This window comes from Pristiophorus japonicus, chromosome 4 (genome assembly GCF_044704955.1).
Source record: "Pristiophorus japonicus isolate sPriJap1 chromosome 4, sPriJap1.hap1, whole genome shotgun sequence".
NCBI lineage: Eukaryota > Metazoa > Chordata > Chondrichthyes > Pristiophoridae > Pristiophorus > Pristiophorus japonicus.
This window is the reverse complement of record NC_091980.1, coordinates 211,653,560-211,670,353: the sequence shown is the minus strand read 5'-3', so window position 1 is coordinate 211,670,353 and position 16,794 is coordinate 211,653,560. Positions and strand designations below refer to the sequence as shown.

The following is a 16,794-nucleotide window of genomic DNA, read 5'->3' as shown; positions in this document are numbered from 1 at the left end:
GATGAAAGTGCACGTTAACTATTCTAGTTTCCCTTCATGAAAAAGCCGTTCCTCGCAGAGTCTGGTCTGGCACCCGGTGCATAGATAACCGATGCCATCCATAAGATGTTGAAATGTATTTTAACCTTTTTAAAATAAAATAAAGTGAATGATTTGTGTGTCTTTCCTGTCCAGCGCCAAGTATTCAAATGATGTTGAGGCGTTTGTCCGCACCGTCACGCCTGACATGAAACAGAATGGGTGTTTTCTGCTGCCGTGTTCGCCCGGTGACCGACCCGCGGGCGGGAATGCGCGCGCTCAGCTCGCTGGGTATCAATCAATAGCAGCGCGCGATCGTGGCGCCGGCGCAGCCGCCACCTGTAAGACCTGACCTGGTACCTTCAAAACACCTATTGCAATATCAATACTTTATGGCTGTCCCTAAATAGCACATAATGCATTATTAGAAAATGCAATGTTGCATTTTTGTTTGGTTAAGATTGTAGATACAGAAATTTAACAATTGGGCGACAATAATATAAAACTGTATAGCCTTGTTAAATAATGCACACTGATTGTGTGGTTGTGAAAATCGTCCCAATCTGCTTTGCAAACGCCATCAAATCTTGGAAGAATGCAGATTAACTTTGTGTGCCCGGTCAATGGTTTGTAGTTTAGGAAATTAAACAAATCATAGGCGAGCTCCAGAGACGGGTGATCAGTGGCACGCGCCTCTGATCCCTGAATGGTATTATTCGGAAGTTCTTCATCACTCGCTGTGGCTAAACCTTGGCCACTCCGGCCTGCGCTGTGCGATACTTTCCGTGCAGAGTGCCACCCGAGGAGTGTCATTGCTTTGCACTCACATATGTGGCTGTCCTTATCACACTCAACAAATGTTTCCTATTTGCCTAATACGCCGGGAGCGCGCATTAGGTATTTCAGCGAATTGGAAAACTTTCAAAGATCTATTTGCAACAAATTTCCTCTCAAATAATATTGAATGCTACCTAAAATATCGCACATCGTCGTGCGTCTAATTTGCAATTTAGTCGGTTTACCGACCCTGTCCCACGACAATACTAACACCTGTATTAACAGCGGTTCTTCACTTTCTCCTCTTGGAAACTCCGAGGTTGGTGCCTGCAGAAAACTTCGATATGTTTCGCGTTTTGCATGTTTTTTTCTCTGAGCTAGTGGTATTTCACCTTCACAAAATACAATTGTATTCAATTCTCAAACTTTAAAACGGGCTGCAGGTAAACATAGATATCGTATCGGTATTTAAAGAAATACGACTTTGAAATTCTACAGGAGATACCTTAGTTGACATACGAGCTCAGTTTAATTTCAAAAATAATTGATGTGCTCCAGTGTTAATTTTTCAACACATTTTTATTTGTAAGGGGATATCGACCACCAGGTATCGTTGTTTATATTACTCTCACCGAGTATTCTACAGCCCGTTTAATACAACACAGATGGAAAGAGGCAAATCTGCGAGTCCAACGCAGAAAAGTGTCTATTTTAAATGAGATCGGTACCCCACAGCACCATATACAACAATTTTTTGATTGTTCTAGTGATGTAAGTGCAAGGAAACGAAATTGTACTTGTGCGAATACAAATCCGTTTGATCCATTCTAACGTTTGGTGTCTGTGAGTAGTCTAAACCATTAACACAAAATATATTAGCACACGAACAGAATGAGGACAGCCGAATGTTCAATAGGTTCGAGACCCCAGGCGAATAGGAAATGCTGGTAATAATGGTGTGTTTGCAGCATTAAAAATAATTGTCATTTTGGTTTGAGTTCGTGCAGGAATTGAAAGTAACAAAACCGTTTGAATGATCGGTTACATCCGATGCACATGAAAGCATGCACCCTATAAAATGTTATTTCATTTATTTCTGGATTTTAAATTACTGAAAATTATTTTGCCGTTTAGACTCGATCTTCCGATAGTTTGTCCCATCTGTACTCGCAGCAGAAGATGGGATGATTATGAGCACAATGAACGCAACACTGCAGGTTGCAGGCGTACGATGGTTTCGTCAAATCAGAAACAAAACAATCTTCATTTCATTAAAATTATTTTGTATCGGGGGTTTAGTCGCAATAAGTAGTACAAATATGTTCTGAAGATTCTGGGAAGAGAAATGTTAGCGGCGTCCATTACGATCAGTGTTGCAGTGGAAATGGGAGAATGAGTATATGGGGTTTGTGTGCCTTTACTATCCCTGGGATGGTTTAGGCTTTTCTGTTTTCGGGGTGATAATGGCGACGGGGCGGGAAAATTAGCGGCCGGGAATAGTGTGTGCCTTAGTATTTAAGTTTGGGTATCTGGGCCCTGCGTCAGGGGGCGCAGCGCTAAGGGAGGCGTTTTACACCTCTTGGCGCAAGGAAGCCCTCTGAGAGAGGCCTGAAGGTGGAGGGGGGAGGGAAAACCTTTTTTTTAAAAACACAAAAACATTCCTAAAACATTGCCCACGTTACCACAACACAAATTGCACAAAAAACACGTACTTACTTTTGGAGTTCATTACCTTCCTCTCCGCCGAAGGGATCATTGGACCACTCTGATTTCCCAGGCGGTCATTGCGGGCGCACTTCCAGGTGGACGGTCAGGCAAGACTCAAAACTCGTGCCGGTGTTGCAACCAGGTGCGTTGCACACCTGGCGCAGCTTTTCCTGGTGGTGCTGCTCAGCACCGCCGCAAAACCCTACTGGAGGATTGCGGCGGGGCGCTGGGGACCTCACCGCCACCTTTCACGCTGCTCCGGGGCAAAACCCGGATTGCAAAAGACCGGAAAATCCAGCCCAGGTGGCCTAGAAATTCCTCTCGAGGACTTCCCGCGGGCAAGGCACTGTAGAATAGAAATAAAATGCGCACTTAGCTTAAGCGGCTGCACCCGCTTGAGATCCCAGTCCGGCGGCCTCTCGTGACTGCGCGTCGCAGCGCGTTCATGTTGGGACATCCGCAGAAGTCACGTAGGCCTGGACACCCAATCACAGGTAAGTATTTTCTCATTCATGGTAATAGGAGATTCATAAGTTATGACTCTCTTATTACTATGAATGAGAAAAACCCCAAAACGCACAAACACATAAAACATTTAAAAAACACCTCACATAATACACTAATAGAAATTAAAGTTGTTATAAATGGTTTTTAAAGAAAAACATTTGCCGATTTAAAAAAAAAGTTAGGGTTAGGGTTTAAAATAACATTTCCCGAGTGTGCACAGGGTTTTAACATAAATATGCTTTTTAAAATTTTAGTTTAATCATGTTTTTGATATGTTTTTAAACTCTTATGCCTGTAAAAGTAGGCTATGCGCCTGCTTCTATCAGGCGCAAGAGTTTTGAGGACATTTGCCGGGCAAGATATGCATAAATCCCGCTAATTGCCTGTAGAAAATGTCCTCGCTCCTGAGATGTCTACGATCTGTCAAGCTCCAGCTTGGCAGATCAGAAAAGCTGGTTTTCAGCGCATGCGAATTGCACGCTGAAAATCGGCTTTGCCGATGCCTTCCCGGGTCTGTAGAGACTTCGTACGGGCTTGGGACGTTGGAATTTCCACGCCAATATATTTGAGACTGTAACCACTAGAATATTTTAATTGACATCCCTACATAGGTGAATCCTAATATTCTATGTGCTTTTTGAATAATTTTCTTTAAACAGTAAGTGCTGGTGGCATGATTAGAGGGCTTCTTGGTTCGGGAAAATTATGGAGGTAGTTAAAGTGAGGAAGATGAATTAACAAACAGTTGATAGTGAATCACCCTTACATTAATGTTGATACAATCCTTGGACACTGTTATCTTCAGTAGCTCATTGAAGCTGATAATTTATGTCATCAGCAATCAATAGTTGAACAAAAATATTGTAAAATCAACAGAAATGGATGGAATAAAAGAAAAAATTATATGAATGTCAATAACGACTCTTTGAAACTATTTGATTTTTTAAAGGGCTTATTTTGGTAACAGCATGCCTTTCACTTACTATGCAAGGTCATTCACAATTTGCTCGCCTAGATTTCTAATCATTACCACTACCCATTATACTATAGGGTCCATTTTATGAATGCAATAGGTGGGGAGTTCTACCTGTCGGCTGCACATATAAGGAAACTATGCATGCAAATGCATACTGTTTCCAATTCATTAAAATTAAAGTACAGAACATCACAAGGAGTGTGACTGCAATTTCCTGCTATGTGTGGTCAGTGAGCAAAGCTCCCTGCTAGTAGTACACATTTGCAAAGTTGTTCTTTACATCTCAGAGTCTTGCACCTCCACCACACTTCAAAGTATCAAAAGTATATAAAAAAAGAAAGCTGGTCATTTCTAGCTGGTCTTCTGACAGCGATATCCTGGCTTCTCCCCAAGGCCTGGAGCAGGGAATTTACAAGCAGCTGCCAAGCTTCAGAATACCTCCCAACAATTAGCCTTTAATTGGTCTCAATTTGGCTCATCTCTCCACATTATTTACCTCAGAAGTAACCTTAAACCGGCAGGCCATGTTAAATCCAGTTCTCTCGTTCCACCTAAACATCACAATAATGCACCAAAAACTAGACGACCCACCAAAGGAGCAGTCAATTCCAACGAAACACCTCTGAGAATGGGATGGATTGTTAAGGTGATGACTACCAACTACTCCTTCGTTGACGGATAAGAATGGAAACAGAATTGTGCAATATATAAAGATAATGGTCTGAAAAAGTAAACTGAATCTTGATCTAACCAACATAGCAATTTGGAAAGATGGGAGGCGATATTTCTATTAAATAAAAACAGTATACAAAGAGTTGATTGTGTTTAGAAAAATGCCTGGCTGATTCCAACATACTAATTGGGAGAGGGAGAGAGATAACCAGACAAAACTGTGGAGTGAAGATTCTTTATTTCGCCCTTTCACTTAGCAACAGTAATGGTGAATGCTCTTGGGAACCAAAAGTTGAGTTTTTCATAGGTGTGGTGGTATGGTAAAACACGTTGGTTTAAGCTAGTTATAACTTTCAAATCAATTACAAAACTGTAAAATTAACACTGGAGTGCATCAATTATACTTTTGTTTCTAAATTTAGACCCTGTAAATGTTGGCATTGACATTAACGCCAACATTTAACAGCAGTTACACTCCTCTACAAAAATGAAAGCACTTGAAAGTGCAATTTAAAATCTTAAAAATCAACCATGAAATCTCTTCATTTTTGTATATTAATCATTTTTTGGTAAATAGATATCCTTATTTATAAGCATGGAACATCTAAAAAAAAAGCAAGTATAATTTAAGTAAATGGGGCTTTTGTATATCTTGTTTAAGGGAATTAATTTGGGTATAATAAGAGACCGGTGTAATTACTTTGTCTTATAATTTTATATTGAAAACATTTAGGTTGTTTTATCTTCCATTGAAAAATAAAGAAGCTGCAAAGTCACCACTGAGTTCAACACTGTTTTTGACAGCATCTGCATTACATAGTGAAATGTAGAATCAAAATTTCAGTTGACATTTTTAAAGTTTTAAGGCATGAAACTTAATTGGTTACATGAGAAATGGTGTAATGGCATTATATTAAGAGCATTACAGAAATAATTCTTTAAATGGAATTCCTGTTCTGGGCATCACCAATATGGAAGTTCTCGGGGGTGAAAGTGAAACTGGTCAGCAATATGTTATTCAATTATCATAGATTATTATTTTGATTCATGGTTATTTTGGATAAATGGCATAACACATAATGAGGCCTCTTCAATTTGAAGCAGTCATTTTGTTGCACAAAATATATGCTTGAAGCATAGATAGTCATGGTGGCACCAATATATCAATTTGTGCATATATTTTGCAGGTGGTCATTGCTACTTTTGAATCATTTATTTCGTTAACTCATATTTATACATGTGAGTCTAATAAGAAATAACTTCAAGTGGCAGATTGGAATTCTCAATCAATTTTTCTCCCTAATTGATCCTTGTATCACAAATCTTTGAATTGTTCTGTTTAGTGTATGGAATTCCTCCTTATTCTGCAGATAAGGACAAAAGAAAAAAGGCAGTATGGTACGTAACTACTAATAGAGTGACAGTATCGCAATATTTCAAGCATGGAAAATACTGTTTATTAATTTAGGCACTTTTATCTGGTGTGACTCATGCATTCTACTTCAAAATATGAAAAAAGCTTAATAAAACAAATATTCATATAAGTAGTAGTCCATGTCAGTTATATCATTCATTGACAGTTATATGACTTATTGACACAGTATTGTAAATTTCCTGAGATATATCAGGAATATCTGATGGAGAAATTCTATAGATGGGTTTTATCCCATGCACGTGGTGAAATGAAACCCATGCACAACTATTTGCTATGCACTATTCCCTTTATAGCACAAGCAGTAAGAAAATATAGACATTGATTTCTTGAATAAAGCTCAACATTTCTTAACTATTTATACACAAGACAATATGATTCAGATCATAAGAATCTGCAGAACAAGATAAGGCAAAAATGTCAATTTTGTCTCGTAGATTGGTGCTTCATACCCAATGTATATAAATGATAAAAGTACCCTTAGCCTTGTACAGCATGTTCTCTAGGTTGCTGAGAAGGAACATAACAATTCCCCTGCCTGTTTTATGGTCCTCTAAATTCTTTTGAAAGTCAAGTTATATAATATGAATTGGATTGTCTCTCATCTATTAATTTCAGCACATCCTCAAGAAATACAAATATAATGTCAATTTAACTAATCTAAAATTAACTAGTCCAGCATCTGTGCCATTTTGAAGTCTTCAAGTATCTTCCTTATAGTAAATATTTTGTCAAGAATCCCCTACTTCTCAACATAAGAAATAGGAGCAGGAGCAAGCCATTTGGCCCCTCGAGCCTGCTCCGCCATTCAATAAGATCATGGCTGATCTGATCTTGGCCTCAACTCCACTTTCCTGCTCGCTCCCCATAACCCTTGACTTCCCTATAGTTCATAAATCTGTCTATCTCCACCTTAAATATATTCAATGACCCAGCCTTCATAGCTCTCCAGGGTAGAGAATTCCAAAGATTCACAACCCTCAGAGAAGAAATTCCTCCTCATATCCGTTTTAAATGGGTGATCCCTTATTCTGAAACTAGTTCTAGATTCCCCCATGAGAGAAACATCCTCTCTGCATCTACCCTATCAAGCCCCCTCAGAATCTTATATGTTTCGATAAGATCACCTCTCATTCTTCAAACCCCAGTGCGTATAGGCCCAACCTGCTCAACCTTTCTTCTTAAGACAACCCGTTCATCTCTGGAATCAATCTAGTGAGCCTTCTCTGAACTGCCTCCAATGCAAGTATATCCGTTCTTAAATAAGGAGACCAAAACTATACACAGTACTCCGGGTGTGATCTCACCAACTTTTTTATATACCTGTTTTTATATTTCTTGCTAGTTTACTCTCAATCTATCTTCTCCCTCTTTATTATTTTTTTAGTCATCCTTTGCTGGTTTCTATAAATTTCCCAATCCTCTGGCCTATCACTAATCTTCACAACATTGTATGCCTTTGTTTTCAATTTGATACCTTCCTTAACTTCTTTAGTTAGCCACGGATGGTTCATCCTTCTCTTAGAGTCTCTCTTTCTCACTGAAATATATCTTTTATGGAGCTATTTCATAACTCTCAGCAAGGTCTGCCACTGCTTATCTACCATCTTACCCTTTAATCTATTTCCCAGTCCATTTTGCTAACTCTGTCTTCATACCTTTGTACTTGCCTTTATTTAAGTTCAGGACACTAGTTTGAGACTCAAATTTCTCACTCTCAAACTAAATATGAGATTCTAACATGCAATGATCACTCTTCCCTAGAGGATCCTTTACGATGAGATCATAAATTAATCCTATCTCATTACACATTACCAGATCTAAAATAGTCTGCTCCCTGGTTGGTTCCACAATGTATTGTTCTAAGACACCATCCCAAATTCATTCTATGAACTTGTCCTCAAGGCTACCTTTGCCAATTTGATTTGTCCAATCTATATGAAGATTAAAATCATCCATGATTATTGCAGTACCTCTCTTACAAGCCCCTATTATTTCTTGATTTATAATCTGTCCTACAGTGTAGCTACTGTTAGGGGGCCTATAGACTACTCAAACCAGTGACTTCTTTCCCTTACTATTTCTTATCTCCACACAAACTGATTCGACATCTTGATTTTCTGAGCCAATATCATTTCTCATTACTGCACTGATCTCATCCTTTATTAACAGAACTACCCCACCTCCTTTTCCTTTCTGCCTATCCTTCCGAAATGTCAAATACCCCTGAATATTCAGTTCACAGCTTACTTCCTTATTACTTGCTATGACACCTTAGAGCATGTGGTCAATGGATTCAGCTTTAGGATAGTTCTCAAAAACTTCAAATTCAATATTAAATAGACTGATATTGTCAGTTATTCATATATTACATGTTTTGCATTCCATGCCTGCAGAGATATCTTGCAAATGAACTAATATTTTTTGCATTTAATTAGATGCAAACTTTAAATGGGAGTGTGAAATGGGGCATTTTTTGGAATGTACAATGCCTAAACTTTATTTGATTGAACATTTATTTTTGTTGCATTCTCTGAAGAAATTGACAGTATGTTAGAATATCTCTGGTATAGGAATCATAGATTTTTTTTAAACTTGTTATTTGAACTTTCCAGTTCCAAGTGCACAACCAGTATGGAATAATATGTCATTAATTTTCTGTGGAGTTGTGAACATGCCAATTACATCTCAACATATTACAAAAATCTTTATCACAAACTATCCTCCACAGATCACCTAAACCTAACTAAAATAGAAGGCAAGTTAATTACAATCAATGCATCTTTTTTTGTACCCATATAGGTCTAGCAGGCCACACAAAATGGGCAGATAGAGGAAGCTGGTTGGCTTTGGACAGTTAACATTGCTGGGCCTGGAAATTGCCTACTGGCACCAAGGTTAAGTCGTGGTGGAGATTGGGACCATTTTGAGGGTGGGAAAGGGGGAACCCAGGCAGCGGAGGTCCAGACTTTCCTTGTGGAGCTCGGTGGTACACCCCTACTCCTCCCGTCCCCACAAAAGAAAATTTTTGACTTGCCTTTGAGGGCCTCCTCTTAGTTCTCTACTCAGTAGACCATTAAAATGCCATCAGAGTTCTTTGGACGTCATTGAACCCCGATTTGCATATTAATGAGGCTCCCACCTGAGTCAGGCAGGCATCTTAGCCACCTAAATAAAGGGCCCAGTTACGGTAGTGATGAGTGCTCACCCTATTCCCACCAGATGGGGTGTGGTGAGTTAAAATTTCACCCTCTAATTCTGCTGTTAACACTCATCCTTGCTGATATGTAAAGCCTAGGAATATCATGATCTATTGTGATCCATGATTTTCCTCCCTCTTTCGGATGTCACAGCCTATGGTTTTGTGTGTTGTATGAGACAGTTAGAGGTTTTTGAGAATCGGGAAGTGATGCGATGTCAGTCTCTGTTGTTTCATGGTTTTTAATTGTGGCATAATTTAATTGTTTTATATTTCTGCACAATATTTTTAATATAAACTGTAACACTATGTTTTATACTTAAAAATGTAAAAACGTATTAACTTTCATTCTGCAGGAAAGATTGCCTCTTTGAAAACCAATAACTCAGTCCACTTTGTTGTCTGATAAATTAATTTTTATTTGCCAACTTTAATTTACCCATGCAATCTAACAGCTTAAGGCTTAATATTTTCCACATCACTGGACACATTAACACAATACAAGGAAGCATTGTATATCATCATACATGAATGTTAGCATTTTCTTGTACATATGTACAGAAATTATACACACAGCATAACCTTGCTACCACATCTCTTTAAGCCAACTTTTTAACTGGGAAAAGCAGCTTTTTAACAAAAGGTATAAGAAATACAGCAAGGCACACATTGTTAAAACATTTCTTCTCTTCCCCTTCTTAAGAAGCAGAAATAACAAAACTTGACCGTGTACCGAACTGAAATACCTATAATTGCAATATACAGCACAATAAGGTTTTATAAGTTCCAGGGTTGCATAGATTGGATCTATGTATTCTACGTTGGTGTTGGTTTAACATTGCTTACACTAAGTGTACCAATATATAATAATCGAGACCCAACATAAACTTCAAATTAACTCCTGTTATAAATATTATGCTACTTGCCATTTATTAAAGTTAAATAGTTAAATAATATTCATGGTTCCTCTTGTTGGATTCAGCACATTTAACATAACAAGGCCCACTTTTTGTGTGTGTGTGTGTGTGTGTGTGTGTGTGTTTTCTGACCGATGAGTACTTGTTGAGATGAATACATTCTCCCATAAAATCCAAACATTACTCCAGTATGCTAATATGTGAAATGTCATTACAGGAATTGACACAAAATTACACCTTCATACCTTTGCAAATGCTGTAGTATTCCCTTAGATATCAAAAAGTGCCTATTCCACAAGAAGGAGGACATTTATAAACTGTAGATCAGAACGGAGGAGGTCCTTGGAGGTAGCTTAGGGCAGGAGTCCATGAAGAAGAAAAATGCCGGACTTTGCTGCAATCTGTTGGTATTACCAACAAGGGAGTAACAGCAACTGCCATACACAGGATCAACAGAAGCAACCAGATTACTACACCTGCATGAAAAACTCGCATTTGGAAGGAGCTTGTCTTCGATATCAGTGAGGAAGAGGATGATTCAATTAGATTAGAGGCTACCTTGGGAATAGGTGGGCAAAAATGGAGCAAGGATACAGCCAGATTTCTGGAGGGAAAGAAAGACAAATATATGTTCAGTATCAATACAGAATGACAAATGCTTCCTTCTGTCAATATTCCATACAGGCAATGTTACAATTGCTCTAATAAAAGTCTGACATTGTTTACTAGAACTTTGAGTTTACCAATGGACAACTACTTGAGCTATTTCTAAACATGTATGCCAAATAAAAATATTTACCACCAAAAATCTAATCACAGTAACAGTTATACTGTAAAATAAATTACAATGGCATTAAATAATTGTTGGGCTTTTATAAATTTTTAATAACAGCTTCACTAGAGGAGGTAAATTATCACGTGTGACCTTTCCTTTCTTGCTGCTTTCATCCTCATCTGTGATCTTCAATATGCAGACAACACCCTCAGGTACATATGTCAATATGCAAACAACATTGATTGAAGCAAAGCCCAGTGATAATGGATACATAAAGCAGCAATCATTGGGCTCCACATGAATATAAAAACCTGAAGTCATGAAAACTATCTGTAAAGCAAGGAGTCTAAAATGGTGCAGTCAAATACATTCACTACAGATATTCTTAAAACTAATTCTTTCCATATCTATTCTGTTATATATATTTTAAACTTCAGGTTTTTCCTATATCTGGCAGCATGAAAGCAATAACGTCTAGCCAGCCATAGGGTTCGATTTCCACAGTGCGGAGTCAGTCTGGGATAATTAAACCATGCAGCAAAGAGCAGGAGCTTGTGATGAGGATTATGAAGAAATGACTGTCAGAATACAGCTGAAGAGATTAACGTAATGCGCATCCCTTTTACAGCTTCTAGGAGGCACTCCAGACATGCATTTATTCACCTTCCAAATTAGGCAGAAATATCTCGATCTAGCTAGTTACCTTTGCCTTTGATCTTGCTTTGCTGCTACTGACCTCTACATTTATATAGAAACATGACAAGTAAAAGAAAGAGAAGAGCAGTAAGCATTGAATCCAGAAAGTAACAAGTGATACAGGAAGTTGTTTACAAGACTATTGTATGCATTTCAGTGCATTAACTATATTTTTGTCAAAATAAATTATGCCAAAGGCAATTATTTATAAAGGGAATTTGAGCTAATTATAGAATTCAAGACAAAGGTATTACAAAACATATTCAGCTTGATGTGCAAGCAGAATACTTCCTGGAGAGATCTTTCGATAGATTTAGTGTTCTGTTTGCCCGCAAAGCTACTAATAGCAATTATAATGAATAGCTGGCAGTTACACAGCAGATGCAGGTTATTGCTTAAATTTCAAGCCAGTTTATGAGGTAGGAGGCATGTGACTGATGAGTTGTATGTTGCAGCCCCAAAAACCTTCAAACTGGAATGCAAGGTAGCTGCAGAGGAAACAAGCCCATCAAGAAAAGAAGAGCAATGCGAGGTTTCTAAAGTATTGTGATCTTATTCTGTGTTTTGCAAACTTATCCATGAAAAGATCTAGTCTGCGCTAGGATAGATCATAATCCAACAATTCCACAATATAAATTGCCCCTTTTGCAAAGACACTCCTTAGTTTGCTATAATGAAACAGTTTTTGCTTTCTAAGGGCTAGTTTAGTGGACGTTAATCAATAAATATTTACACCTATGAAAAGAATGTTTATTTGACTCACATCCTATACCTTGGGCACAGATCTTGCAGCATGAGAGTTACATGGAAGTTTGCTGTGGTGGGATACACAAGCCGAAGGTTTGGCATCAGTAGTTCTGCTCTTTTGAGCTTTCCTGACATTCCCTGTTACATATTTTGGTGAGCTAGGGATCTGCAAATCAGAAAAATTATTTTCACTTGATTTATTAGCAGTTTTTGCTCACGTCCCACGTACATCTAATAAATATAAAACATACCATGTGATTAAGCCATGCAGCATCAAGAGAATCACAGCAAATCTACTCTACACATGACTTGTATTCTGACAGTCTTCTTGAAATTTCAGATGTCATAGCATTTACTGTGATTATCCAAATCTTATTTATTAAGTAACAATCCAGTTTAAGTAATATACAAAGTATAATACATTATATTTAATAAAATGCTAAAAAAAAAAACCTGTATGAATGATGCTGTGCTTATTTTAGTGATGCATGTCCTTTGTGAGTAAATGTGGTTTCAGTGTTATATGCTCCCCAGCAGCATTAAAAGACAACAGCACAAGAACTGGGCAGCTGTGAGAGAAACATAGACAGAGAACTGTTAACTGCAATAGTTTACATTTTTGTAAAAGATTCTGTTATATTTGTATCTAATGAAATAGGTGATTAAAACAAATGCTACAGTATGTTGCTGGGATACAGGTTAACTTTTCCATAGACTTTAAAATTGCATGATTATTATTTTAAATTTAAAGTACTACTTAACTCCATTTCCATGAAATCTTTTTCAAATTACATGAGAAACACATCACAATTGAAAACAAACGCATTGTCAGCACTCTACAAATTAATTTTTATCTTCATTTAATATTTTGATATTTACTCATCTGATTACACGATAAGAAAGTGTGGGATGCATATTGCAGTCATAATCACAACCCACTTGCAACTCTGCTGTTAATGATTTATTAGGTCAGCACAATCTTGGAATATAAATCACGACTTATGTTTCTTCATTAAGTATCCTCTCTACATTTTCTATATCTGTGTTTGCTTTATATTGTGCGATAAATAGAAAATCAATATATTTATCATAAATAAATGGTGAATCAGCCAGAATTACAATTACCTATATTAAGATTTTGATCATATGTTTTGTTTTTAGAAAAATATTTTGATCACAAATTCTTAGTGTAAATGTTGCTTGGTAATGAGCATAAGGATGTTTGTAGAGTATCTAGCACAATATGTAGTTCTGTTTCCTAACATTAGCAGGTGAGATCAGCAGTATGTCAGTAGAAAGCACCAATGGAGCATTCGGCAGTGTGTGGTGCCAGACAGTCTATTCCTACCCCTTTGAAAGTGGATTAGTGAACCCATGCAAGATGTTCAGCAAAAACAAATCTGTGCTTGTTAGAGCTTTGTTAAAGTCATGAATGCACAACTTATGCAGTATTTTGCTGCAATAAAGCCAACTCAAAAACTGAGCAGGGTTAATAAGTTTAAAGAACTAGAAGATTTAAAAGTACCATTAGAGTTGTTACAAAAGTGAAAAGTACAAGCATGCATGGTGGCATAGTTTGATGGTTTGAACAAACCCTCTAACTTAATTGCAGCTCAAATAAGAACATAAGAATTAGAAGTTGGTGTAGGCCATTCGGCCCCTCGAGCCTGCTCCGCCATTCACTGTGATCATGGCTGATCTTCTACTTCAACTCCACTTTCCTGCACAATCCCCATATTCCTTGATTCCCTTAATATCCAAAAAGCTTATCGATCTCTGTCTTGAATATATAAAGACTGAGCCTCCACAGCCCTCTTTGATAGAGAATTCCAGAGATTCACCTCTGAGTGAAGAAGTTTCTCCTCATTTCAGTCCTAAATAGCCAATCCTTATTCTAAGACTGTGACCCCTTTTGTTCGAGAATCCTCAGCCAGAGAACATATCCTCCCTGTATCTACCCTGTCAATGAGATCACCTCTCTTTCTTCGAAACTCTAGAAAATATAGACCTAATCTACTCATTCTCTCCTCAAAGGACAATCCCCCATCCCAGGAATCAGTCTGGTGAACCTTTGTTGCACTCCCTCAATGGCAAGTATATCCTTCCTTAGGTAAGGAGACCAAAACTATACACAATACTCCAGGTGTGGTCTCACCAGGGCCCTATATAATTGCAGTAAATGTCTTTACCCTTATACACAAATCCTCTTGTAATAAAGGCCAACATACCATTTGCTTTCTTAATTGCTTGCTGTACCTGCATGTTAACTTTCAGTGATTCGTGTACAAGGATCCCCAGGTCCCTCTGAACACCAGCACTTCCCAATCTCTCACCATTTAAAAAATACTCTGCTTTTCTATTTTTCCTACCAAAGTGGGTAACTTTACATTTCTTCACATTATATTCCATTTGCCATGTTCTTGCCCACTCACTTAGCCTGTCTATATCCCATTGAAGTCGCTTTGCATCCTCCTCACAACTTACATTCCCACCTAGCTTTGTATCATCAGCAAACTTGGATATATTAAATTTGGTCCCCTCATCCAAATCATTGATATAGATTGTGAATAGCTGGAATAGGAAACAGAGGAAGAGAAAAGCTACACAGAAAATGAGCAAGAGGCATTTGGGCTTTTATTTCTTTTAATTGTGTTCATCTTCAATGCAGAGAAACTCTAAACTGTGCCCTATTAGTATTATGCAGGTGCATGAAATCCTTCTTGGGGAGAATGTACATGCACAGCAAAATACATCTCAAGTTGGCACTTGGGCTCTTAGACTTGATGAACATTGACTAAATATATTAGTGGGAGAAGGAACGAGGTAAAAGTGAATATTTAAAGGATAAGTAGGCAGGAAATGCAAAGCCATGCTGATTTAATAAAGGAATGACAAAGAATTGGAAATGATTCAGGAGGGAGATGTTATTATTCATAGGTTCAAGACCAATCACCTGGCTGCATAATTATTTATATCTTGATGCTGCTATTAATGTTTATTAGATGTTTTTATATTGTTGTCTTTGAATGTGTTTTCATGTGGTTAAAATGTGCTCAAGTACTACCACACACCACAACAACCAACTAATTACTTTGAACTTTTAAGTTCCAACCCACATCCACCTGCCCATCACAGCTGTGGCAACTGAATAGAGTACATGCAAGATTTGGGGTGAGGTGAGGACCCACATGTGTATCTGAATTTCCACCAAACATCTCACATCTAGAACTTGCTCAGCATTGGCAGTCCTGTTTCAGCAGACTATTATGCATATGGTGTGTGTGGTGGGGAAGGAGATGAAAAAATGAAATATCTAGGTGAAGTTTCAGATTATATATGACTGCAAATTCTGACTAAACATTTCTAACAGCAACAAAATAAACTTTTTATAGGATATGTAGAGACGTGAAGCTACAATTTGCAATGAATGTTGCATTTCTTGAGCATCTTCAGGTGCATCACCAAAGCCTACTAACTGAATTTAGAAAATTCACATTATTTGATATTTTCACAGTAAAGAATATTAATTCAAAGTCACCTTTAAAAAGAAGTTGGGTATAATAATGGCTTATTAACATAAGAAAGCCTTTGCACATCAGCATGAAAAAGTGCATGTTCAGCAAATTCATTTATCAAAATCTCATATGAAAGAACTAGAATGGGGAAGTGGGCACAGTATCTCCAATAATACACTGTGTCAAATAATTTCCAACAACACTTGTAAAACTCTACTTTCATTGGATGCCAAATAGCCTTCTTATAAAGATAAGCTTTTATGTGATACATTTTGTGGTGAAATCACTATTTAAACTAAAAGAGAAATACTTTGTTCAAAGAGAGTTTGTGGGGATTAGCAAGAGGACTCCATTGTTCATCCCAAATGAGCTCTGAACACTGACATCTGACTCCTTTTACTAGGCAGCTGATGATTGTCAGGAAGCACAATGGATAGATTTTAACTCTCGGCATGGACCAGTCCCAGCCATCATGAGTGTGGGGCAGGCTTGATGGATTAACTGGTCTTTTGCTGCCCTTTATTTTCATGTGTTCATAGATGGGCAGCGAGTAGAATGCTCACCTGTTGGCAAGAGGTCCTGTCCATTTCGAGAGTCGTGCTTCATTACCAAGCCCCCACGAGCTACACAACTTAAGCTTGCATCTGCTACAGCTTTTTGGCTCTAGACAGGCGCAACATCTGCTGACCGGTAGGTCAATCCAGTCGGCAGGCTGGTAGGTCTGTGTGGTGAATGGAAAGGTCGATCACAGGGATTGGGCGATTGGGAGGGTAACCTGGAGTGACATTGGCCCACATTATGCTTGTAAAGTGTGGTGGAGAATTCCAGCTCCTCCTGGCCTCCATTAATCCTGTAT

The 16,794-nt window shown here is 38.0% G+C and overlaps 1 protein-coding gene across 3 annotated transcripts in view; it reads right to left on the bottom strand.

Moving 5' to 3' along the window:
- Window positions 1-10,664: 10,664 nt before the first annotated feature.
- Window positions 10,665-16,794, bottom strand: part of akap6 (A kinase (PRKA) anchor protein 6) — a 589,551-nt gene continuing 583,421 nt past the window's right edge. For 2 of the 3 annotated variants that reach the window (XM_070879057.1, XM_070879058.1), the window contains 2 exons: window positions 12,449-12,589; window positions 10,665-10,809 (listed from right to left, as the gene is read on the bottom strand). In XM_070879057.1, coding sequence (XP_070735158.1) covers window positions 10,753-10,809; window positions 12,449-12,589 — 198 coding nt within the window. In that variant the 3' untranslated portion in view covers window positions 10,665-10,752. Of the gene's footprint in view, window positions 10,810-12,439; window positions 12,590-16,794 lie in introns of all 3 variants that reach the window. The other variant, XM_070879059.1, reaches the window with a different exon arrangement.